This window comes from Ambystoma mexicanum, chromosome 8 (genome assembly GCF_040938575.1).
Source record: "Ambystoma mexicanum isolate Mex_15411 chromosome 8, UKY_AmexF1_1, whole genome shotgun sequence".
Classification (NCBI taxonomy): domain Eukaryota; kingdom Metazoa; phylum Chordata; class Amphibia; order Caudata; family Ambystomatidae; genus Ambystoma; species Ambystoma mexicanum.
The window spans coordinates 122,725,888-122,753,304 of NC_090929.1; the positions used below are offsets into that span (position 1 = coordinate 122,725,888).

The window sequence follows — 27,417 nt, forward strand, 5'->3', positions numbered from 1 at the left end:
TCGGCAAGCGAGCAGTTAGGCAAAGTAAGCTGTGATGGGGAATTGGTGAAACGTGATGGGTGCTGGTGACTGGGGGGATGGGAGAACACAGAAGGGGAATATTTGTACCTTTACAAGTGAGAATGAATATAAAAGCTAATAATGCAAAATGAGCATGAACTTCACACAAAACATTAGAATAAAAGAAATATTGTGATATCAAGACGGGCACTCTTTGCACCCGTCACTCTGTGCCTCAGTGACTTGTTCACTATCATTTATAAAAATGTTTACCTGACAGAGGGACAGGATCCTAAAATAAGCAATTTTCTAATATTTCAATTACAACGCCCCGCCCCCCCGCCCAAAAAAACGACATGCACACTAGAAAATACTTTGTATGTGAACACCGAACATGTGAAAAAATATATAATTTGTGCCAGGTCCCCCATGACTTAAAAGGTGGGACAGCGCAGAGCACGGCATGTTTGGCTGCAAAAGTTGCTGGCTGCATCGGAAAGGGAGGGATTCCCAGGCTATTTGTAACGAACACTTTTTTCATATTGCAACATATGCGCTCTCCATCCATCAGTTTAGTCTGTAGTGGAATTTACTGAAGTCATGTAAAACTGCCCAACACGTGTCTGGCAACAAAGGCACTTTCTGAAGGTTAATTGTGTATTGTTTGGTTCAAGTATTTGGCATTTATTGGTTTAGAGATGGTATATTTTCGAAGAAGCTTCTTCCTAGCATTAATAGTCGACTGGCCTTTGTCTGACTTGTTTGGCTTTCTTACAATTTCCTATGCGAGGTCGCTGTAGCTTAGTAGTTCCCAGGTAGCTGCCACCCTACTCTATACTGGGCGAGCATGCATTACACAACGTTTATTATTTTCACCAAGTCTTCCTTGTATTTATCAAGGTGGTGTTCTTAAATAGTGCTGTCCGACAGTTTTTTTAAGTCTTTTAAATAGCAGGTTTCAGCTACTATTACAAAATGTTTCTGAGATGCAGCCATGCTGCGATCTCACCCTGTGATCCACGCGCCGACAGACCGCGCCCACACAATGGTGCACATGGCATTTAGTTTAGGGTCTGAAGTTACTGGGATTTATGTTTGCATGATTTTACAACGTTTAAGAAATGAAAAATCCACACTGTACACTTTGCACAAGAATAAATGTTTTTTTAAAAAAGGTCTCCTTGCAAGACTTGTGGTTGTTATGCCATCTGGGGTTCATTTGTGTAATTGAAAGAAACGTCGTGGGACCTTCGATTTGATCATTCTTTCCCATTGCACTGTTGCTCTTTCTGTTTTCAAATTCTATTATCAATAAAAAAGATTTAAATTAAAAAAAGGTCTCCCTGGGGAAAAAAAAACAACAATACAAATCTAAAATGTATGGAATACATGCAAACCTGGAAAACATCTCCGAAACAGGAAAAAAGTCTCTTCCTTAACAAATTTGCACTGAATATAAACTACATGAAACCGCTTACTGAGGCATAGACATAGATCGGCGAACGATTGCCCCCCCCCTTTCCAACCATCGACAGCATGCCTGTGACCCAGACTTCTGTACAGTGCTCCGTTGCCTCCCAAAACTAGGCAAGTACAAAAAGTGAAACAGTTTAATGGGTACTTTTTTGTAATGATTGCTAATGTATTTATGAGGGTTTCAACTAGACCTAAAACTTTTAGTTCAATTGTTATGTTTCCAAAATAAATTAAAGCAAATTTGGAACATTTTAGAATCTAAAATGGAACTTCCTTTTAATGCTTGTTAAAACTGTATCTAGTACCTTCAAGCAAGATTGCCAAGGGGGTTTTACAGCCTATTTTGCAGGTGAACAGCAAACATTTCTTAAGAAATGCCTTTAGTAAATAAATCTCCAAATTTCTAGATGAACCAAAAAAGGTTTTGACTGGAATGCAGATGATGCAAATACCCTCCACTGTATTAAAGAGTGGGTGTATTGCCATCAAGTCTTAAATGAACCAAAAATGTACACGCTCGTAGCCTGTTAAACCCAAGCAGTGCTAGTTTTCCCCCAATTAAATCTCATTCCCTTTAGTGAGATTTATCAATATAATTCAATGATCTCTCAGTACCCGATTTCAATCCCTAGAACAAATCCCCAAGACCCGTTTGCACTCCGACAGCAAATAAATTGGCGCCGATTGAACGGGACGCCCATGCCTGGTAATGTACAATACAGTCATTTGTACATTACGAGCTAATAGTAAGTCTGCGGCACATGGCGATCTGAAAGCAAAGGTTTCTATGGTCACAAACAGCCTCGTGAGGGCCAGGTCGCTATTTTCAGGTTGGGGACTGAATGGGTCATTCCGCAGATAAAACCAATAGTAAAATAGCCCTCTGATCAGCTTCCGTGAAACACCTGCTCGGGCCTTTACATTACAAGAAACCTAAATAATACAACAAGCTGCTTAGTAAGTTTACAACAAAATCAAATAAATAGTAAACTATGCTTTTTTTTCCAGAAATGCATTTCAATTTTCACATTTTTTTTTAATTAGATTCTTTCGGGTTAATTTTTGTTCTGCCAACAAGGTTAACATGCTGGACATTGGGACAAGATGCTAAAGGAAATTGATGGATTAACCCAATTGAAGAAAAGCCGCAAGATATTAGACACGGAACACAGACTTGTTTGGGGCAACCGGTCCTTGGATAGGATGGTGCATTCCCCTGTGTCCCCGATAAAGATCAATATTCCAGCAACTGCACTCAGTCCCATGTCATGGAGTGGGGGCCCTCTTTCCAATCATGGCCTTGATGTTTTATATAAAATTCAGCAGCTCAGACAGACTTTATAAACCACTCAAAAAGGTCCAAAGCAAACAGTTATTTATGTTCTTGTCCTTCCTGGCAGCATACCATAACAAAGTAACTGTGGGGGTACGTTGCGGGTGTCCAGAATAAAAAAGTAATCCAAGTAAATGTCTCACAGGCTTTCTTGCAATTTCAGTCAGTAAGCAAAGTCTGCGTCTCTTGTAATGGTTTTCTCCATGGTGATGTTCTTGTGTAGCTAAAGTAAAGTGGGGAAGTCCAGAAGACAGGCGGCCACTCCAACGACTTGGCATGGTTCTTGGTAGGCTTTTTAGCATCTCCCTCTCTGAGGATGCTGGTTCTCAAGCCTCCCAACTCAACCTCCCCCTCAATGTCCCACCACTAACTCGTACCAGAGAGACCTCCTCTCATTCCTTCCCCATCTTTCTCTGTTCCTTTTGCTTCAACGCCCCCCCTTTGATGCTCCATCACATGCTCATTCCTCCAACGGGCCCAGGGTCCTCCTATTTATACACAGCATTTGCCACTCTCCATACTAGCACATGAACTAATTAAGTTCTAAAATAAGATGCTCGTCTCCCTGCTCTCCTCGCCTCCCAGTCTTCTCTTCCTCTTCGATTATGCATCTGATCATTGTATCCTTCCTCTTCAACTCCTAGCAATTCTCCAGTCCACCTCTCCTGTCCGATGCCATTTCCTTCGTCACCTTATTGTTCACCACCTCCTCTTCAGGAACCTCCTCTCACCATCACCTTCTTATGCACCCCTGTAACCAGAGCCAGCTGTGAGATCTGGTCCTCCTGCACACAGTCTCATGGGTCCTCCTCTCCACCATCCCCATGGGTCTCTCCTCTGACCTCCCAACTAGAGTTCCAGCTTCTTCTGCTTTGCTCTCCAGCCTTCTCCAAATGAGTGGACTGCTGCCGATTGATCGACTTGTTGCAATTGGAAAATGCTCAGATACTGCCGCTAAATGGTTCAGATCCTTTCTCGGACCCAGACAAGCGAGAGTGATCAAAAATGACAACCAATCCCCTCCTATGTCTCTGACGTGCGGTGTGCCGCAGGGATCCCGTCTCTTTCCTCTGGTGTTTAACATTTATATCAAGTCTCTATTTGACGGGTTGGATAATCTGAGCATACAGCTCACCAATTATGTGGACACCCAGATTCTAATTGAACCCTTGGGGGACTATTCTAGAGATGTGTAAAGGGTCAACCAAGTCTTCTCGGCAATCCAGTTCATCGATGGCCCGAAACTCTTTAGCTCTTAACAACGAGAAGACTAAATTACTGATCATTGGTACTGCTGCCAGCCGAAACAAAATGGACCCCATTACTGTCAATTCCTGATTGCAGGCAACATCATTCTTGTTGCCCCTCACGTTAAAACATTGGGAGTCTACCTATACTCGCAATTATCATCAAACAAGCATGTGTCACGTCCGAGATCATCATGCTCATATATGAACAAACTGCTGTGGCAGATAAGACCCCATCTGTTTGAGCAGAAAGATAGTGGCGTCCACCACCATCAACTCAAAGCTTGACTACTGTAACAGTTTGTACCTCACAGGCTAATGTCAAGAAACTGCAAACTGTACAAAATGAAGCGGTTCGTGCAGCATGTGGGCCCGGTAAATGAGCACACATGGCAGAGGCCCGTCAGAAGCTACACTGGCTTCCTGTAGAGCATTGAGTGCAGCACAAGGCAAACTCCCTTGTCTACAAGTGCTTGACGAATGACGCCACTCTGTACCTATTGTGAAGGGATCATGAAGCAAGACACAGACAACAGATTCAAAGTTCTGACAGAATCGGTTTATTAACTTTAATGTCAGGCTGGATGAAGGTCTAACTTGCCCTTTACGAAGGTGGGATTTCCCTACCAGAACGAAACTAAGGAAAGTCTGAGTCAGAAAGTTCAACTTAAAAGTCTGTCTGTTTCCAAAACCTAACCTTGTCCTCACAACTAAAGCTAAACAATATGTAGGGATTTCAGCAACACAAGACATGGTGAGCTTCTTCCAGCTCCTAGCTCCCTTTTTGGCTACCCTTCCACAGGTTCAAGAAAGTTACACAAAAACGTTTTGAATTACCTTTCCCAAGTTCAGACCCGTACCACCAATCCTGGGGGTTCCCTTAACAAAGTTCAAGGCAACACAGTTCCAAAGAAAAATGTCTTGAGCTTCCCGTCTCAAGACAGCATGAAAGTTCATGAAGTCTCAGGTTTTCCTTCCCCAAGACTTCAACTTGCCAAGTTATACTTAATCTCTGTATCTTAATGTTCCAAACAAGTCCAGGTCAATTTGACACTCCTTCTGGACTGGAGTGACAGTGCAATCAGATCACTCCTTCTTGGTTTACTTCAACAATGTCTTTGGCTTTCACAATTGAGGGTTCCCTGGTCTAGGCACAGTTATCAGACCACACGGCCCACCCATCACAGGTCGCGCAACCAGGGACCCTAGGCTCGTTAGCCCACACGTTATCTGCCCTTTTGTAAAAGTTCACACTCACTTGGCTTCTCATTGTTAGCCTCTTGACTTTGCCACCATGCGTCACATATCCTTTGCCAGTCTTTGGCCTCGACACACTGTATTCATGCATAAAGTTTACTTTGCGGAGGTTTTATTCCTTCCCCACCTTTCTGTCATGCGTTTTCTTGGATATACGTGATCCGACCACGGCTGATTTTCCCGCAGCTGGAAAGTTTGCATGAGAAATGTGCGAACCACTAAAAGATTGCACATTTCCCATGCGAACACACGTACACAACCCCTTCATACCCATACCCCCACCCACAACATACCCCCACCATAAACATACCCTACTTACATTTTTCTTCACGCAAAGTCCCTGCGGCGCCAGTTCCCTTTCACTTCTGTGATCGGGAACCGGCGCCACAGTGTCTGGGTTGCAATTCCACATTCATCTGTCATCGGTCGTAGCTTTGCTCTTAAAGCTTTCATTCAGTTTGGTATTCAATATTGGAAATCGTTTGCTTTGTCACTTCACTTCTCTCTCAACCCTTTGCTTAGGATTTGTTTAATTGTGTGCATACTATTCTGCTCATTAGGTATTCCTCTCACTTTCCCACAGCCCCCCAGGAGCAGTCCAGTTTCAAGTGACTTTCTCATTCACTCACCAGTCCCTGGCGTTCCCACCGGGCAGCTGCCCTGTTCCGTTGCTGGTCTGTCTACTGACTTTCCTTTAACCGCGAGCCCTGCTGGCACTTCGGATGCTCTTCTGTTCCTGCAGGCAGCTGTGCTTCCTTTCCATGGACATTGGTGGCTACTTGGTTTCCTTTTCTTTGCTCCCCAGCTCCAGCTGTATATCTCAGACCATGGAGGCTCCCACCCTTGTGGTTTTCTCACGGCCTGCCTGTTCCTGGCCACAACAGTTCCTTGGGGTCATCTGCTGGCATCCAGGCTTCCCTACAGGACACTCCATGGGTACCTCCTCGCAAACAGGATTCCCTGCTGGTGTGATTGCTGCTGTCTGCTCCCTCCTTATACACCTGCAACCACTTGACAGGCTGCAGGTTTGAGTTCCCAATTGGAAGTGTCTGACTGCAATTAGTGTTGAACTTGGGACATGCCTGACCTTTACAATGCTCTGCAGTCATCTTCCCCGTCCCAGTACTAGAGTGGTGAAATGGCTTACTAGTGTACACTACTCCTAGTCGCCTCTTCCTTGTCCTAGTATTGTGGTAGGTTGAATGAGGGGAAAGTGAGGGGAGTGGTTTTACAATAGCCCATGAAGGCCGGTGGAGGGTTAGGTTGTTTCTCATAAGGGAAAAGGGGATACTGTGTCTCACCTGTGGGTACCCTCCTCCCAATCCCCAAGGACCCTCCACCCAGGTGATCCTCCCTCGCTTATCCACCCTCAGGGTCAGGATCCAAAAGAGATGGCCTTACCGTGGCCCCCTGAGAAAGGGCCCAGGGGGAGTAGGAGTGGGGATAGCCTCAGGTTTCTCACACTATGCACTCAGAATAAAAATAAATCCATAACAAGAACTTTGCGGTCCAACAAATATGCACTTCTGTCTATCCAGGTTTCCATCTGAAAAAACTTGGAAGTACCAGTTTTGATGTCTGGGTTCCAGTGTTGCGGAATGCACTACCTGTACTGCTGAAGACAAACCCATCGCTGTCCCTCTTTAGGAAGGATCTGAAGACCTTCATCTTTGATCGAGGTAAAACCCAAGAAGGCCTCGCCTCTGCTAGCTTGACCTATGTGTTATGTCTTTGCATGTCATGCGAGTGCTCTGAGGCCTACGGGTGAGTGGCTCTATACAAAAAACAGAGTGCTTGCTACAAAGCCCACCTCATAAACCTTCTCGGGGCCTGCTTTGCATTGTGCCATGTGCTCCCACCTGGGCTGTGCTTCTCCAAAGGGTCATCACATGGATATGGTTAAGCTTGCTTCTAGGGGATTGGTGTCCTGTGATCGTCTCTATCCCAGTCATTTGTGTTTGCCCAACGCAGATCTATGAAATGACGTGGTCCAAACCACTGAAAGGCTGGTCCACCACATTGGCTTGACTGTTGCTGCATATCCACACGTGTGCAAACTCCTGGCTCGGGCAGCAGGATGGATGGCTCAAGAGGCTGCCCATCCCTGGCTGTTATTTCTGCACCATCAAGTCTATTGGGAAAATGTAAATATGTAAATATTCTGCAAACTAATGGCCCGTGGTCCTTAGTTTTGCTGACAAGCTGTTCTACTCTGTGAACCTTTTCTTCAAATTGCAGACAGCAGGCGTGGTCCGAATGGGACTGGTCCCCTGCCTCTTTCTAGTGGCATGGTATATAGCCTGGGGTCCCCCTTCATGCTGTTCCTGTAACGCTCACCTGATTCCCGCAGAGGCGCCTGTCTTGACTGGGCGAATACCGTATCTTCAAAGGTGATGTGTAACACACGGTTGGCTCTTTGGGCTGGACCTCTGTGCACTGTATGTCTGACTCGAAGAGTAAGATGTCTGCAGATAGAAAATATGGGATTAATGAACTGGGGTTATTGGGTGTCTCTCTCTTCTTCCCCTTCTCTTCTCCTGTAGAACCCCAAAGGTTAACGCTCTCACCTTAGGTAAGTGAACGCCGAGCTCTCCATCTGCCTCGGGGCAGGGTGCCGTAACCAGTTTCTTCACTGGATAAGGGTGCAGGCCTCTTGACCTCACAGGACTGCTGTCCGTCGTTTACTGCACGAACGGTAAGTTCCGAGTATTTGAAATGTCTTTAAAAGTCTTTTGTAATGATGTCTCTTGTTTTGCAGGGTTCCGGCGATGGCGGATGACGGGCTGAAGTGAGTTGAGGATGGAACCTGTGTGAGGAATAGAAGCGCCTGGAAGCACGTAAGTAAGCGCTTGTTGCCTGCTTCACGATGCGCACTAACTGTCATTTTATCTTGCAGGTACAAGTTCGGAGCTGCTGAAGGGTGCCGGAATACCCACTGGGTTCGGCGTGGGAAGGAGTAATGGCACGTGAGTAATAAATTTACCCAATGTCTTTAAACGCACCTTATTTTGTCTTTCAGATGCGGGATGCAGCGCCGAAGGCCTCCAGAGCGTGCGAAGAGCTGGTATGCTTTTGTCTTTCAGATGCCGGAATGCAGTGCGAAGACCTCCGGAGCACGTGAAGAGTAGGTAAGCCTTTGTCTTTCAGATGCCGGAATGCAGCGCGAGGCGTTGGTGACAGCCGATGGACCAGGTAAGAGAAGCGCTGTCACTGAAGACCGTAATGCTAACCTGTTCTTTCTTGTCTTTATAGGTGTTGCTGAAGACTGGATTCAGGATGGTAAGCCTTTTTCCCTTAGGCCCAGGATCAGATGCAGAAGACACGATGAGCGTTCTGCTGCAGAGGATGCAGAATAACGCAAAGCAAGATTCATCCATCGGGTGTGGTTTAAATAGCCTCCTGTAGTGCTTAGGTGTCTCCTTCCACAGCCTCGCCTAGGTAAGAAAAGAGTTCCTGCTTTCCAGAAGAGTTCCAGTGTTCTTAACCTAGGGAGTGGCTCCTGCCCCACCCAACAGGAAAAGTAGTCCCAAACAGAAGAGGATTAGAGGCTCAACTGGCAGGTAAGTAAGCAGCATGGTCTGCTGCAGGTAAGTCCACCCAAGCATTATGAGCCCGGCTCTTCCAGCGCTGGGACTGGGCATATTTATGAGCCTGGTGCCACTGGCACCAGGACAGTGTCCAAAAGGTCCCAATTGGGACTGGTTGGCACTCGGAACCTGGGTTATGGGTCTGCTTCCAAGGGAGTTGGGTAAGTCCTGACCTTTTGGAAGCAGAGATCATGACAGTTCCTGGACCCAGAATCCCATGGCTAGTGGTGAAACTAGAACCTTTTGGTGACTATACCACCCCCACCAGTAACGTCACACAAGGTACAGGACCATAAAGAGGTGAGGAGTGGGTTGGTGAAAAGTTGTGCTATGTCCTTGTTCAGTTTTTAGATAAGGGGAGCAAGTGCAGGATCCTTTATAGGAATTTGCAGGTTAATATTTTGTACATCATTTGTGGTTGCTGTTTTTATAGCAGCCATTTTTGTAGTCCTATTTATCCCGCAGGGGGATTGCTGACTGACTCCTCTTTTTTTAGATACATAAATAAGCACAGGTAGAATATTATGGTATTTACTCAGAGCGGACCTAGCTTCGAGAAGCAACGTAACACTTACCAGAGGCATACAACAGTACAGATGCATAACGGAGAGCTTTTCAGAGTTAACAGAACAGATCTATAGCGCGGGGTAGGCTATTGAGTGGCACAGAGGAGGGGTACAGCTGTAATATGTGTTCCAATCGAATTATGCTCATCCATATTCTTTCAGTCTAACATTTACAATTATTTTAAAAGATCATCATTTGAAGCAGAGAAAGCCTATGGCTTTGCACTTAGATTTAGCAATACAAGATTGCAAGTTGTCCATTGCAAGCAGGTGCCTGTTCCAATTTTCAGAAACTACAATCTGTGACAATACTGGTATCAGCCATCTAATGACATTCTGTTATCATACACATTTCACAATCCGAGAATTGTAGGCTTGGTAATATTACATGGACTGTGGTCCCTTTAACATGTTATCTTGCGCCATTCAGTTTCATTACTGTGTTATGGTCCCTTTTCCCCTCTTTTAACTGTTTGTTCTTTATTCCTCTGTCAATTGCTGTTCGCATTGTGGTTCTAGTGCACATCTTGGCTTTATCGTGTATTTCTCATGCGGTTTGAATGTTCTCCATGCATCACAAGCACATGCTAGACGAATCATTGTATGCAAATGTATCTCATGAATATTAATGAGTGGTATCCTAAAAACCAAACATGGATGCGGCCCTCGAGACCTGACGCTGGACAACCCTGTGCTAGAGGTACGAAATGATTTCTTCAATTTCTAACTAGTAAAAACGTTATTGCTGTTACACCATGAACTTTTATTGGGTTTTGAAACAAATTCATGGGTTTGACATTTGATCCAAGACTGCCATTCTTAGATAACTTTGGGCACACCCACAATAATGTGTCGGTATACAGCACTTTATGATGGATTCGGCCCACTTCAAAGCACTGCAATAATATGTGCTAGAATTACCCCAGTGGACGGAACGTAGTTTGGAAGGATGAAAGGCTGAGTCGGTCAAGCCACGGCATTTGAGCTTGAAATTCGGACTGGTCCTATGCAAGTCCACCCGGACCTATAACGCATGCTATTTGGACACCCACAAAGCATGCAGGCTGCACACACAAAGACAAGCAGATGGTACATCCACAAGACCACAGATTTCCCACAAGGACCAACACAGGTAATCTTAAAGAATTTACATTTTTCAATGCTGAAACATTCTCTACACATCTCAGCAATTGAGCTCTACTTGACCAGCCATCTGGGAAGAAGTGATGCAAGATGATACTGAATTAGAGGCATCTGATGGACTAACCTGTCTGAGCGGGTATCGGCTGGCAATAGCCGGCTCCATTTCACAAACAAGGCAATCTTCTTCACAATCTGAACACGCCCCAATTTAGTATCTCACGATTTGCGAATACACTTTCAAATAACTGATGTTTGCCTAATGGAGGTTGGGCACAGTCTAGTGAATGAATCTAAAAGTGCTCAACTACTTCCAGGAATGAAGAATCAAGAATGGAAAATTGTGCACGCTAGAGGGAGAGAGCAACCAATCTGGTTGCTCGGAACGCAGACTGAAACCACCGACCCAAGTCTGCTTTCCGAGTAACCTGATGGCTGCTTACCCCGGCCCACCATCTTCCACCCACTGTCCTTTCCTTTATTTTCAATCCCCCCTCCCACTTACCCGATTCCAGAGGCAGCATCAGCTGCTGATGCTTCTGTTCCCAGTCCGTTGTGTCCGCCATTGAAATGGAAGAGGGGCTCCCTATGGAGCACCGCCTTCCAGATGCAATGGCGGCCATCTTAGTGAAGTATTATGATTCAATAAACTGGACTCCGTGAGGCGTTCCGTTCATTGAATCAAATTACAATGCACTCAGCACCCAGGGTTTCCGGATTGGCAACCCGGGGTGCTTATAGCGTTAAGATCCTCTCTGCCCTGCTGGATCGGGTGGTATCGGCCCAGGGACCCTGGTTAAATAACCTTGCTACGCTCTGCCCTTTAATTCTGGCCCCAGGCCAATAACACCGGATCCGGCACGCCAGGTCGGGGTCTTAACTCTTAAGTGCTTGAGGAAGGAAGGATAGTTTCAGTCCTTGAGCTAGACATGGGATCTGGGTGCCTGCTACATCTGAAGAAGATTTCGGCCATCTGGGACTCTCCAATGGAACTAAAAAACACCTATGGCATGGATGTGGTACAGCCAACATCACGGGCCCTATGGTGTGTAGATCCACAAAAAATGACTAGCCCTCAAACACTGGCTAGACAACAAGTCATGGTAGACATGGCGTCACCAACATCACAAAGGAGCAGTGTGATGACTGTTCAGAGCAAATTTGTATTTTTGTTGGCCATACTTCTAAAATGGCTGACATGCGGTAAGGAGGACTAATTCTGAAGAAAAAAAAAACACTTTCAATACAATAAGATGACTAGGTAGAACGAGCATGTGCAGCACCCCATGCCATCAGGAACAATATAGAAATATGCCTCATAGTATTGACCACCACAAACCCCAACATTCCCACTTCACATCGCATTTTATTCAAGCCAATTACACCACGCGGCTATAAAGTCCTTACCTCATACAATAAACAGCCCAGCGACCAGATATCGGATTTAAAGTTGTAGCCATTTTCGTGTATTCTTTCGGGCGACATGTAATACGGCGTTCCCACTGGAAGAAGCAAGACACCACTGGTCGTTAATACACAGGCATTTAATATATTCACTCATGGCGGCATATGCACTTTACAGAAGTTAAAGTAGTATTTTGACAAAGTCTTCCAAGCAGGATACGAATATTGTTAACTACACAAATCAAGTAGGCTATGGTGTATGTTGGAGGCTGTAAATATGTGCTTCATTTAAGGTTTTGTTAATTATTAATGAGGGAAGCAGTGCCTTGATGTTTGTTTTAAGTCATGGGGTGTAGTGTTGTACCTTTTAAAATGGTGTGACCCTCCCGATCGAATTGCCCTTTTAAGATGGGTCATGACTGTCATGGCCGACCTAATGATTGGAGCCCATGCATGCACGTGCCTTAGACCGGCTGCAGACTCCAACAATGGAACTGTTGACTCGTCTCATTTTGACCACGGGCCTGCAGCCCTGGCCTGCAGGCCCACACCGGTCCTGCGGGTCCCTGCTGGTCTGGGGCCACCAGATCCGCTTGGTGCCCTGGGTTCACCCCAGGCACCCTCCATCTAGGATGCTCCCGGCATCCATGTGCCTCTGGCACACAGGCTCTGTCCCCATGGCCTACCAGGGTCCCGCCCTGCAACCACGATAAGTCCGGGTGATCCCAGCAAACCCACAGAGGTACCAGCACTGCCAGGACCTGTGAGGCCGGCCGTGTGCCTGCAGCTGGCCCCACAACATGGGGCAGTAGTGTGCATGTAATGCATTTGATTTTTTGGCTTTAATTCGCGATGGAACTTGGCTGCTACACATGGATTAAAGAAAACTGATGTTTGGGGATAGGGGAACTTTAAACCAGAGGGCCATAAAGACTGCTTGTCAGGATGGCTTATGGTCTCTATCAGGAGACTAGAACATGTACCTTACTTGGCCACCGATGGGCACTGTTTTTGGTACCCATCAGGAAAGTCCAACATTTAGAGTACTTGTGACCGAAACATGTAGGGTTGGAACAAAACGACTGAGGTATTGTTTGAATAGGTCAGGTTCATTGGTCCAAAGCAGTTCTATTTGGATGCTAAGACGCACACACGCAGTGGAGTAAGGGCGCGCTATTGAAGCTTCACCTGATCCCGTGTTCACACACTGCATTTTTTTTCATTTATCCTCCGTTTTCATTTATGTTTTGTATGTCGTTTTTATGTGCTTTGTCAAAGTGATTTCATATGTTTAATGTGGTATTTTTAATAAAGTGGATTTTATTCGTCTGTGAGAACATCTATGCCTGAAGTCCATTGTCCCCTCAGTGTTATTCCCTCCAAGTTGAGCTACACAAATCCTCAGCATTTCATAGATCAGCTGTGTGCTTTATTCTTTACAACCTAAAGTTAAAGAGCACAATGGTTGTGGTGGGGGGTCCAAACTGCTGGGCTGGCCCCCACAGGGGGGCCCGAAGGATGCCCAGGAGGGTGGGAGGCTCTTTAAAAGAGGTTACTGGCTGCTTTCAATTTAAAATATAAGCAGTGATAGCTTGTGAGTGGGCCCCAGAGTACCATCGCCTATATTTAATAACCAAAAGTAGGACTTTAATGTAGCACGTGATTTAATGCAATCAATTTCTTGTCAATCATAATACAGGGGTGGGAGGGGTCTTAACGCATCTATTTCCAACAGACTACAACTCCCAGGATCTGCCACCACTTACTGATGGTCAGGCTAAACGTCTAGTCCAAATATCTAGAGGACCACAGGTTGCAGACCCCTGTTGTAAGAGCTATCAGAAGAGAAGTTGCGCCATGAGAGAGAAGGACCGCCAAGGCAACAGTCTTCCATTTGGCAACAATGACAACTGTTCTTTTGTCTCTGCAGGATAGCTCAGGGGCAACATACTCGCCTTGGAAACAAGACGACACGGGTCCGCGCTTAGAAACCTCCGCGTATTAATCGCGTTATAAATAACCAATCATATATCATGCTGCTGCAGGTTCTGCTGTACATAAAGGCGGCAGTCTGGGTGGGTAAACATTAATATCATACTAGAAAGAGGAGAGAGCACTAGGGACTAGCGGCTGCTGCGCCTTACTCTTTATGATCTGTCGGGTACCTCAATGGTATCCAAATGAAACGTGTGGACTATACCTACTACGTATTAGAGAGAACAACGCAAACTCATATAGGATGGGCACAAGGGCGATGTAAGTAGGAATCCAACACAAAACTGCCTAATCTATTAATATAATACATTTATTCTCCAAATTTAGATAACCAACGCAGAGGTGCGGACACGCTACCATCTAAGGAACCACACAAAACCTGTAAAATAATCCCACAAGCAAAAGAAATACAAAGCCACAACTCATGTGTGGAAATCTCTACAACAAGATGATGTACGAGAGATATTTTTCTAAGCACCTGTGACAAGGCACTCCCCCCACCCACTCCCCCGCATATTGTGTAAAATAGCTGTGATCCGAACTAGATCTTCTGCAAGAGTTGAATGTAGCCCAGTGCCCGGCTAGTGCAGTTAACTCTGATGGAACACCTATAAATAAAGACGCAGACACCACCGTAATAAAGGTTTATTTGAAAAGTGTAGAGTGCGTTTCATTTATGGGTTGTGTGTATGTTGTGCCCTTGACTGAACCATCCACCCCACCTAGAGCGCCCCCTTAGGGCCTTAATCCTTTGATAAGCACCAAGTGGCGCATTGGCGGAGCCCCCCAGAGACCGTTTGCAGGGAGGCCGAGCTTCTATGCCAGGGGCAGCTCAGCCGCCACTGGGCCGTGGAGCTGGTCTGCCCAGCTGGGGGCCTGAACGGATGAGCACAGGGATATTATTGGGCCACACAGCGTAGCTGAGAGAGCAGGCAGTGAAGTTCTGAGATGTTCAATTGGGCGGCCTGGGTGAAGAAAGCCCCGGGCCGCCCAGCAGGAGCCCGCCCCCCTGCATCCAACATCGCATTGTTGAGGGGGCAGGCCAGGAGGAGGCTGTGGGAGTGGTGGTGAGCATTGGGGTATACCCCCAGCAACAGGGGCCACCCAGAACACAGAAATGGCACCTTGGACGCAGCAGTGATGACAGGTGGGCCCCGAAGCCAACGGGGTCCACCCATTGTAATTAAAGCATGCCGCAAGTTGCGGCAGTGAAGTCCGGTGGGTCCCCCACACTCCAGGGCCCGCACCTTCATGTACTTAGCACCTCGGCTGACACCGGGACAATCAGGCTCGCGGTCACATATCACAGCCTTATGACACAATTGAGACCAGATATATTATGTCTTAACTCCTGAAATTAGCAAAATCGGGTGACTAAGAATATCCAATGACTAAAAACTCCCGTTTTTTGTCTCCTCTGTCCCCGTCCCTTCCACCCTTTCAGTTGGGATTTATCCCAGTAATTGTTTACACCCAACTTTTTCTAAATGGTCAAAAGAAACATCATTGGGTAAGAAATAATACTTTTACCTTACTGTGCAATCAGTTGAATATTGGTGTCCAGTATTGCAATTCACTAACTTTTATTTTATTTTATGAGCAATTTTGTTTTCTGTACCTATTTATCCTTCCTGCATCCGCTCCCCTTTTTTCTTTTTTCCGTTTACCTCGCATACGAAAATCGCAATGTATATGGGTAATATATTGTTAACGGTTTATCTTTTCTTTTAATGGTTGGCAAAAACAATCTTTTTGTACATTTTTCTAATGATGACGCTTTATATTGGTTATGCTGAACTGATTGTACACTTATTATTTTTCACTAATGGTTTGTCGCACCAAGATATGCCCTGATTTGAGAAAGGCACCTTGCCGAAACACGTGTCATTTTAAAGGGCCACTTAAATTAAACTCACCTATCACTAACCTTTTCTGGATCCAGCTTTATCCTTTCTGGCACAGTAATAGGGTGTGCTCAAAGCACTTTTGCTTCAAGTTTAACCAACGGAGCAGAGGAACTCTCTCCGTCCTCTGACACACCAATGCGACAGTGTAACCTTGTAATTAAACAGGTTGCAGAGGTCACCAAGTGATATCAACCAAAAAGTTCCTTCCACACTCGCGTACTGCACAAGGGGGTATTGTGACATAGCATTTTATGTTGTATGTGTCTTGTAAATATTTATGTAATTAATGCTATGTAGGGTAAAAGTTAACTAGGGGGACGTAGAACATTGGGCTATTGGGGGTATGTTAAGTAGGATAAAAAGTAAGTAGGGGTATGTTGCAAAGATGGCCATGGGTTTGAATAGAGGGTGCGGGGGGGGGTACTCTGGCGTGAGCTAACGGGATAGGTTGGCTGCCTGCCTGAGGCCGTCTAGCAAGATGGGGACCGCCCACATCCTCGGGCCTCACACTCCATGTGGGTGGTGCCTGAGGTTAGGAAGGGGATCCATTGCAGCAGACTCTGCCTAAGGGTCACTGAGAACCCTACCACGAGAGGTGAGCTCATGTAGCCGGTTCCTGCTTAGATGGAGCTCATGCCAGGGCAGTCCTACGGTAAGGTTTTACAGATCAAGGCTGGTTTAATAAAGAGGGGTCCCCGTTGGGATCCCTATAAAAGGCCACTCTGGTGTCTGTGCCGATTAGTCATCCACGAACTCTGGGTGAAGTCCATCAACAGCGATTTTATTTTAGCAGGTGCAGCGCCCCTACCTATCCAGGTGGACCGGTGGGTGGGAGGGGAGGTATTCATGGGAACTGTCCCTCTTCTGGGGAAGGGGAGTGTACACCCTTGCACGGACCAGGGCCGGGAAACAGGGGCTTCATGAAAAATCGTAGAGCGTGCCCCTTTGGGAGTCCCCCTCTTCATTTGCATCGATCGAGGGACTGTACCGCTTTTATGATAGCCCTCAAATAGTGGGCGGCCTGCATCTGTTACATGAGTGATAATAGCTATATTAAACCGGCGGAGTCCAAGTTGGCAAGACCCTATTTTGGCTTACTGCACAAAAACCCAGACTCATTTATAGTGGAAAAGGTTGCTTTAATGTGACAGGCCAAAGCTTACAAATAACCGCTTACCTAGCTCCCTGGCCTTACGAACTAAAACTATTTTAAACAACCAATTAATAATTAAACGCTTTCATTTTTCCCCAACAATTAAATAATTAAATACATCCACTTCCTCCCTAACTATCCCTTTGTCCCTACCGTCTCCTTACCACTTCTCAACGCGTTCCTTTTTCTCCCCGGGGCCATGCCCCTTCAGGTTCAATACCTGTTCCCCCGGGGTAGCCCATTTGTGCAAACAGCACCAACCCCATCCTTTCCCGCGCCATTCCCCCATTGTGCTTCCCTCCCCCCACATCTAAAGAGGCCATGCCCCCAGCAACCAAGCAACTTCCCCAACCCATAAAAAACTCCCCTCTACACCAATCTCCCCCTTCCTATGACCTGCAGCCAGTCTGAGCTGCCACGTCAGCAACAGACATTATACATCACAAATTCCTCGACTAGTGCCCTAACCTGTCACACAAAACTACCGAAACAATACAGACCTTAAACGGAGACTAAAAACCCCAGTGAACATTTGGAAAAGAAATAATAACCCAGCAGAAACCAAATTGAAGGCCCACCCCTGTAAAATAAAACCAGATACCGGACATAACCCAAAAAAGGGGGTGGGAGGGCGGGTCAATCTCAAGTCACAACCGTCGCCTGCTTCCCCAACCTTACCTGCCCCTTAAATACCCCCCGGGGGCGCTCTACGCGCAGGCCATCTCGCTGGCCTGTGCAGCGCCAAAATAACCCCGGGGGGGGAACCGCTTTGCGTTCCCCCCGGAACCTTCTTTCTCGCAACAGAACCTCTCACAGTGATCGCCAGCGTCAAACCCATTTCATTTTCCATGCGAGATTCAATTATGATAGCTCCATTGTAAATACATCACAGGTGTTTAGAAGTGCAAACATAAATATCATTGATAGGTCTTCAATGTGTCAAACAATAAAAGGAAATTCAATGACTATTACACATACTTCTTCAGCCTATTAGCCTGGTTTTAGAAGAAATATCGTTAAAAGGATTTCTTTACTCCTTGGGCACACGGATGCCAAGCTACCCACTGGCTCTTTAACCGCGCAGATGTATTCTTAGCCATGCCTTTTTTTTCACCAATCAAGGTGCTTATATGCACAATCGGAAAAAGAAACGCGTTAGGTGGACTTCTGGAAGGCCTGTATTTTACACTAATTTATTCCATTCACCTTCACGTCTGATCGTGCAGAGTCAGCAATCAAATTCTCATACAAATTCCCAGCTCAAGAATTTTCCAATGAAGACTGAACTATTCTTGGCTGCGTTTGACTAGCGGTAATGGGCCAGTGTATGCCGCCAAGGATTCAGGCCGCTTATTAGTCGGTAAGAGTTTATAATGATCTACAGAGCTGGACATAACCGACGATAACAGAATGCTGTGGGAGCAGACTTTCGAGTAAGCATCTTCTGGCGCAAGCCCTAATCAAGCCGGACACAGCATGGGCAGCCACGTCCGGCTTGACCGGGTGTCATACGCATGAACGCTGATGGCATGGCGTGGTAATACTTGTATGTAATTCCAGTAGTTTGTAGAATTATTTCAAAAATTACTATTTAACTGTGAAAACTGTGTGCCGTATCTTTGCCCTGCCTGAAAATCCGTCCCCAAAAACGATTGCGCGGTCCCACCTGTGTGTGTCATTTCTTGGACCGCCCACCTCTTACTGTTTAACGCGACACCAAAGCTAGAGTATTTGATTTGCCTGGAAATAAGGTCAGCCCTTTTGGGCTATCATTAATGTAATACTATAGACCTTTTCATTTTCCATTGTACCAAGTCAGGCGGGAGAAATTGGAAGTAAGGCAACTCTTGCGTTCATAAATCTTCACGTGTCACGATGAACCGCATCGGTGGTGGCCCCAAGCCGAAACTGATGCACTGCATGACAAGCTAAAACTAGAAGCAAAATGGGAGGTCAAAAGTTATGTCCCCTCCCGCGCCCATCTTACCATGGGCCCCGTTTGGTAGGAATCCATTAGTTTAAATTGTCGTTTCGAATAATACTAACAAAAGACATTCAATCAGAGCAAGACGACAGGGATCATGGTTCGGATGAGCGCGCCGTAGTCTATGTTTGATTTTATTGGGTTAGGTTGTTCCATTATATTAAGTAGGTTTGTGGAGCAGACAACGACAGAATTTCTTCTCCAGGCGCCACGCTCCACATTTGCCTATCATTAGCGTGCACTTGTCAGCACATGTATGAGCAAGCGGGTCTCTGTGCTCCCCACCAAAAAAGATATATTAACTCTCACATAAGTGTCATGATAAAAAACTGACACGCTTGATTTCCTTCATGGCCTGTCCAATATAATGTGTGAATCGCCAGTAATGAGCGCATTCCAGGGAACCGCATAAGACTTCCAATTTAATCATATGGGGTTCGCCTATCAATATGACAAGGATATCCTAATCAGAGGCTAAAGTTTGTCCTGCTGTATAAAAGGAACATAGTTCAGATTTAACATTAATCGGCAGTTAGTGGAGTTACGCTCAGAAATGTCAAAGGGTTGCAGCCTGGTGCGCAGAATTATGACGCGCGCCAACATTGCGCGTCGAACGGTGCATTAAGCTATAGCAAGCAATGTCAAAGTGGTACTTCCAAGGTTCTAATAAAAGACATGCCATTTCATTTGTGAGGCAAATTTGAGTGCTATGCGGTCACTTCATTTCATCTGCTGGCCAGACTACCTTTTTACAGGCACAAGAGGAAGCAAGGTGTAGGCGACTGCCTCAGAGATTTGAAAAACGAGTGTAATTTGGTCACAAAGGCCATAACGGTTTCCAAAACGCAGCTTGACCTTTTCCAGTCATCAACGATGGAAGACAAATTATCGCCTTTGATCCTGGCAATGAGACTGGCACATAAAAGTCAGAGAAACGTGTTGCCAACAGAAAATATATTCACCACAAAACCAAAAACCTATGACCGAATTGATGATTGGGCGAGCCAGCATCCTACTCGATTCAAGATATGGTAGCGTCGCCCAGAAAAAGAGGCTGCCAACTTCCACGTGGAAGAAAACTGGGATACAGAACAGATGCTTGGGGCATGAGGGTACGTTCTGAGGAAATATATGAAGTTGCATTAGAGAGGGGGGAGAGAGGAGGGAATGAAGGGGGAGAGCAGATAAACTTCAGGTTAAGTCCAATGATCGCCTTTTAAATGACTTGATTGTGCCAACTGCCGTCTGAGCTATCCTGCCATCTCGGGAGGATAGCTCAGGAGCTCGCCTTGGAAGCAAGACGACACGGAGCAACACAGGTTCGATCCCCGGGTCCGCGCTTAGAAACCGCTGGGTATTAAGTGTGTTATAAATAACTTATCATATAATATATGAGATGAGGGGTTGTTACTGCCAGAGATGCATAGCCATATGCGAGAAGGTGCTACATTCCTACAATTTAGCACACCAGGGGGCTATGGGAAGGTCTACAATAATTAGCCAATCCCTCCACTGCCATCTGCAGGGGGGGGCATTACCACTTCAGGCAATGCCTCAGACGAAGGCTCTGGGGCATTAACCAAAGTGGTAACGGCCCCCCTGCAAGGGGCCTATTGCTATTAGTACGCCGACCCGTAAAACCAGGGTACTAAAAGCATTTTTTTTCTGTCCCGAAATGCATCAGCATTTTATTTATTTATTTATTTATTTATTTAAGGCTTTTCGGGGAAGGGAAAACGGTCAGTTTTCTCTTTTCATGGCGGCCATTTAAAATAAGTGAAAAAGTAAAACAAAATGGCCGACCATGGAGCGGGAGAAGGGACTACTCTCTCTTTCCTTGGCATCCATTTGAAAGCTAAGGAAAAAAAGTAAACAAAAAAATGCCCACACGGCGGGGGAAGATAGCAGCCTCCAGCCGTGTGGAGGCTCAGAGCGGGGGATTACCGCTAGTAATTCCCCCATTCCAAGCCGCCTCATTGGCTGAGTGGCTGCCACACCCCCATGCTGGGGACAGAAGGGAAGGAGTGTTGTGAACAGTGCCTAACGACACTGGCGGTGAGGTTTTACCAGTCGGGTAGCACACGCACCTCAGCCAATGGAATGTGTGTTCAGAAAATACGTGACCCCCTCGCCGGGTACTAATAAAAAATATGACCCAGGGATCTCTTTTGGCTGTTGTCCCTCTAAAGAGACTCTTGAAATAATGCTGTACTTGTAATTAGTACCCAGAGGGGGTATTACCAAGGTAAGTGGGGATGGCAGCCTCTCAGCCAATAAGGAGGCCTGGAATGGGGGGGCATTACGAGACTGTAATACTGCCTGCCCTTAGCCTCCTCACAGCTGGAGGCCACCATCTTCCCCGCTGCTGAATGAGGTAAGTGGTCCTCTCCTCCCAATCCACAGATTTCCGTCCCTCGCCCCACTTAGCTTCTATTCTATCTTTTTCGGGAGCAGACGCGCTGGGGCCACTTCTGTCCCCAGCGCATTCACTCCTGATCTGCGACAGGCCTCCATTGAAAAGGAGAAGGGAATAGGTGGTTATGGCTTAAGCATCAACCAGGGAACTCTTCTGGATGCAGATGCCTCCGAAGACACTTTTACAATAATGCTCTACTTGCAAAGATCAACCAAGGATCTCTTCTGGCTGTGATCCCATTGGAGCGACTCTTGGAATAATGCTCTACTTGCAAAGATTAACCAAGGATCTCTTCTGGCTGAGATCCCTCTGAAAAGACTCATGGACTAATGTGCTTATAAAAATAAACCAACAATCTCGACAATGTTTGTATTAATACAATATGCAGAGCCCGCCGTCGAAATAGCACTCCTAAATGGCAGCAAAACGCTACATGCAGCAACTTTAAAGTAACTGGAGTACACAGAACAGTTTTAATTTTCTCCAGAAGAATAAACATGTGTTAGAAATGTCAGTATTGCTCACATTTCTTTGAAGCTGCAAACTCTGGGTTTGCAGCTGGGCAACACGCCTCCCAGTTGAGTTTGAAGCGTGCATTTGAACCTTTTGTGCATTTGCGGTGCCTTTGTTATTTAAATTTGGGATTCAAGTTGGAATATTATATCAGATAAAAAAATAGAGTCACTGTGGTAGTTAATGTAACGTCTCGTTGCAGGTCTCAGCAGTCAACTTGGCGTCTGGCAGACATTACACAAAACTGGTGCAGGTGTTTGAAAATAAAGCGCTCAAGGGCCTCTTAAATACTGCTGAAATCTTGGCCTCCATTCGCAAGTCTGCGATGAGATTCCACCGGCACAGCTTAGTTAGCTCTTAAAATAGACCGCAATATGCATGCATAGCAATCAAATCCAGGACTTGGCGACATCAACTCAAAACAAATGCTTGATCTCACGCTGGATCCCCCTGCAGGGACCAAGGGATCTGAATACGAAAGGTGGGCTCAAAGCAGAAAGTCTATCGATGGAGAGTTATCCAGATGCAGACCAGAAAAGAGACCGAAACCTCCCCCCTGGCCGACATAGCGATGAAAGTATCCCTTTCTTTAAAATGTTTAACTTCTGTCAAAACAAACTATGGAATGTCCTGAACAAAGTGTGGTTTTTGTAACCTTCCCACTGCATAGAAAAGGAATTTGAAGTCCCCTGAAAATAATCTGAAACCCCACAACTGAATTCATACTTTGTATACGCTGCCTTCCGCAAGCATTAAAGTTGGTTTCAATAAACCTCACATTTACAGATCCAGGCAAGGGGCCAACTCTCTTACCAATGGTGTGGCCGCCCCCCCGTCCCTCCCCCCTCCAATATCCCAGTGATCCTTGGCTCGCACACCTGCTCTACAAGCTCCGGTATCTCTCAAGAGAGTCTGCTAACAGAGCATACTGCATTCTCCAGCACTTTCAGCCTTCCCTGCTACTTCCCTATCCCGCCCTGCTCTGGCCATGTCCTGTAATGAAATCATTCTGTGTAGAGATTATTTTTTTAAATTTACTTATTGTAGACTGCGGTTTGACAGAAGTTTGTCAATGCATTACAATCTCAAATGTCAATGTCGCTCCAATTACTGCAGGATGATGTGATCTGCAAATCTGTTTCAACCCACTTTTGTCAGAGAGCAAATTCTTAAAGAGCACAAGGAGCCACATTTTTTTCTGCCTCCGGACTTTTATTAAAACATTTTTTTTTCCCCATTGGGGCTGCTATTAACCACACAACCTGCAGACGCTGCGAATTCTGCGGTATAATCAGCTGGCGGAGTGCATTTAAGCACCTCAGATTGAGAGCGCCGGGATACATGTCCTCAATGTAGGGTGACCGGACGTCCCGGATTTTGATGTTCGGTCCCCTTTTCTCAAGACTATGTTCCCATTGGAAACTGATAGGTCTTCATAGCTGGCTGGCACAGCTCGCACAGAAGAAATGCTGCATTTTACAGCTTAAGATAGTTTTTGTCTGTAATAAATTGATCATAACATGTGTTTATTTGAACAGGAACACTTAAACCCCCTTCGCCGCCAAACGCTACTTAAGTGCAGTGCCTTGACAGCCACTTTCAAGAGTTAGTCCTACCTTTATGTTAGTTCCACTGTCCCGGTTGTTTACTTTTTAAATCTGGTCACCCTACCTCGATGCCTTCATAGAACTCCCCACGTCTCAGCAGAAGTTGGCAACCTGGATCACACTTCCGTAAACAAGAGATCGACACTATTTAACCAGGGATGATGGCTGACACAGGAATTCCCATGCTAGACCTTGGCTTCAGAAACCAGACCCAGCGCCGAGCATTCAACAGTGACTATGGTAATTGCATCTGGGCACTGGATACAACACTATTCACAAAAAGGCCACGTGCGCGCGAGCGGAGACCCTCACCCTCTCTCCTTGGCGTCCTGGCAGGGAGGACAGTCCCATCTATTTCAAGCATAGCATTCTTCGATTGCAAGCAAGCCATTTCAAGGTCATACAGGGGGCACGCCGCTATTGTTAAATGATACAAACTTTTAGTTATTTACTCAGTGTGTTTTTTGTTCTAGTAGTTTTCCAGGTGTCGCGTTGCCCGTTGGAGTTGTTTCTTCCAATTGGCTTTAAAACCCACCGTTTGACCCGCCCTCCTTTACCCCCAGTTCAAAGAGTCTTCCAATGCCACTCTTGCTGCCACGGGCGCATATCCAGAATGGTCTGTGCTCGGTCAGCTCTTGCTGGAAGGTAGGAGGACTTCCTGCTCTTTCGTTCGCTTAAAGAAGATTCGCTAAAGTCCAGTATAACAGCCCATTGATAAATGGTGCGATGTTACATGCACAGACTTTGATGTTTTTTTTTTAAACCGAAATTCTTGTACATGGGCTAATCAGGGCCTTAAGTGGTACTGCAATATGAGCCAGGGCTCATCAAGGGGCATGACCTAATGGGAGGAGGTCACCAGCTGGCTTATTAGGCCACACCCCTTGCAGGCCTGGCTAAATGAGCTACACCGCCCCCCCCCACCCTCTTTTCTGCCAGGCAGCCTTTTAAAGAGATCCGCACCCTCTCTTCAATGGGGGAAGAGGGTGCTGATCTCTGCATTTATTTTCAATAGGATTGCCTGGCAGGGGACAGCGCCTTGCCATTTCAGCCTTAATGTTGGCGTTGACCCTCGTCACCTGGGGAGGGGCAACATCACCATTAAGTCTGAAAGGGTGAGGCCCTGGAAGCTGAGGCCTTTTTCCTGAAGACAAACTCGGGAGCTTCAGGATTTAGAAAGCCAGGCCTCTGCTTCCAGCGGCCTCACGTTTCTCTCCACAATGATGGCGTCCAGCCACGGGCATCTCTTGCTTGAAGAGATGTCTCGCAGATGCGGTGCCAACATTAAGGATGATGTAGTGGCCAGTGGAGATTAGTGAGAGATGAGGAGTGGCTTTGGCGTGCTAATTTTGATAAATTGTAAAGTAGGGTAAAGAAACAGAGGGGGAGCGCCATCATTCTAAAACATCTGGAATCCGCGCGACGGCCGAAGCGCAACTCAGGAACGACTACAAGCCAGCTCTAAGACCAGCAGTGACCGGACATAGCTACCCACCCCCTCAGACTCAGCAACAAGATGGAGTTACGGCACAGAAACCAATCTGTCCAAAACCTGTTGGCTACAACAATCTCCTTTGGATAGCATTTGGTGGGAACACCAAGGTTAACACTCCCATTTCTCTGCTTGCGTCGCCTTTACACTGGCTGTCCCTACCTCTGCTCACCATTGACTAAATGACTAGTACTACCTGCAGCTCCGGAAGGGGCGCCACTGTTCAAACAAATTCAGATCTTGGCAGGAAATGACCTCCCTACTTAGCCGCAATAGCCCACACTAGGCCCTGTGTGTTGTATTGCTTAGTTTCCATGTCCACTCTTTTCCTCCCCTGCATTCGCCCCCAGCAACATGTCCCCCATACACCCCCTGAAAGAACAAGTGGACTCTCATTGTGGGGGAGTAGGCCGCAGTTCCTTTATTAGGCAGGAGGTAGCTTACAGGTGTTCCGCTTTGGCAATGCAGCATCAGGATTCTGCTTGGAGCTGAAAGCCCTTATACTTTCTAACTTGGCGGCGCAGCATCCTGTTTCATGCAGAGAGGATGCCCTTACACTTTACTACCTTGGGTTTCCATCCCTTCGCCCATTTCCTGCCTTCTGGCATCAGCCAGTCTGCGTGGTGCTTCCCATCTGCGCCTAACTACAGAGGGATGGGGGAGGCAGAGGGTCAGGGGGGCCTGCTGGGTGATGCAGCTATGGGAGCGTCCACCCAGACCTCCCCTTACTCGGTGCGTCCCCTGGCCTTCACCTCTCCCCGAGTGAGGAGGAGGCAGAGACTGGATTCTCATGTTTTCCCTTGACACAGTAGGGGTAGAGTATCTGGTCACTGCGCCTCCCCTGGCAGAAACGATACGCGCCAAAATGCTGGAAATATTAAGACCGACCAAAAATGAAGCGGTAAGCAAGAAAGATTTATAATTATTTCACACTTCGAGTAATGAAGACTAAACAAAGAAAATGTATGAAAAAAAGCAAAAATACATTTTTCATACTTTTTCTAAGCAGGACAATTCCGTTTATAGTTATTTGGTTTACAAAATGTATTTTACGCTTTGTAAGATTTATTTGTAGGACTGGAAACTGCCATTTACCCTGTACCCGGCTCAACTCCGCATCCATTCAGGTCCCCGTAGATGTTGCCAGTCCAGAAGCTGCCCCTTTAAGTAGTGGTCATTTTTGCACTTTTATATCTGCATGCACCCTTAAAATGGCTACAGAAACAGTCTCCTCTCTTCAGCCACACGGTCTCCAGAGACTCGTCTCCAGTAAGAACACAATGCACAGCGTGGTCTTATGCCACCTCCAAGTCACGTGGCCAAAGAGCGTGGCCTCGTTACCCGCAACTCCACCCTGCATGGACTCTACCTGGTTATGCTAGCCACAGAGCCCAGTTGTTCTGGGAAATCCACCTACAGACCGCCACAACTGGCATCTGAACCTCAGAGGCAGAACCTGCCCATTCCAGATCACTAACAGAGCTTTCGATCAGAGCCAGAAAAGGTAATGTAGAGTTGGGCCCAATTTGCCACACTAATAAAAACAATACTCAGAAATGGAGTACTCAAAGTGCATGGTAGAAGCCAGCTTTATTGAAAGCATTGAAACTTGGCTGGGACAGCAGTCAATCAGCTCTCAATATGTGTGAGGAATTCATCCATCTGCACAGTAGTGTTGGCTTGCTTGGGCTTTTTTAAAATGTTAAATGAAATTGAATGGTAGATCAACCTCTGGAAAATGTGCGGGACTAATCTGCACACATTTTCCTATGCTCACCGCATGACATACGCATAGACCTGTGAACTCTGGGTGGATACAACCTACAGACAGCCCCCCTAGCATATTTATTTGTGATCCGACAGTGGAGTACACAATACAGCTCCAGAAGGGGGAGGGTCAAACCTTCCCCCTGCCACGGCCAGCCTAATTAACTAAAAAAGGCTCAATGGATCTGCCCTGTCCTTTTGCTGAGCCTTGGAGCTGGTGGCAGCATTTGCATACTAAGAGTTTAATTCAAATAGGCTCACATGGGACTTGGCTCCAGAGTGTCACAAAGGAGCCAGGAAACCAACACCCTTTCATATGCACTGTGCCAAACTGAAGTGAAATGTCATGTCTGGGACTGCGTGTTTACAGTAGTCATCCCCGCAGGGGACCCCCATTCAGAAGGTAGGAGTATGTGGTTTGACAGAGCCAGAAAGTCTGGTCTCGCGCCACAACTTCAAGGGAGACCTGCCGCTTCAATCAGGAACCACAGAGAGCTCCATTAATCAGAGGGACCCTTTGATCCACAACAGACAGCAAAATGGGTGGGACTTAGTCTCTGAACCAAACCAAGG

At 46.4% G+C, this 27,417-nt stretch overlaps 1 protein-coding gene across 3 annotated transcripts in view; it reads right to left on the reverse strand.

The window, feature by feature from the left end:
* NEK6 (NIMA related kinase 6) overlaps positions 1 to 27,417 on the reverse strand; it is an 884,175-nt gene that overhangs the window by 91,144 nt on the left and 765,614 nt on the right. For all 3 annotated transcript variants that reach the window (XM_069609453.1, XM_069609452.1, XM_069609454.1), the window contains exon 9: positions 12,014 to 12,108. In XM_069609453.1, the coding sequence (XP_069465554.1) occupies positions 12,014 to 12,108 (95 nt within the window). The remainder of the gene's footprint in view (positions 1 to 12,013; positions 12,109 to 27,417) is intronic.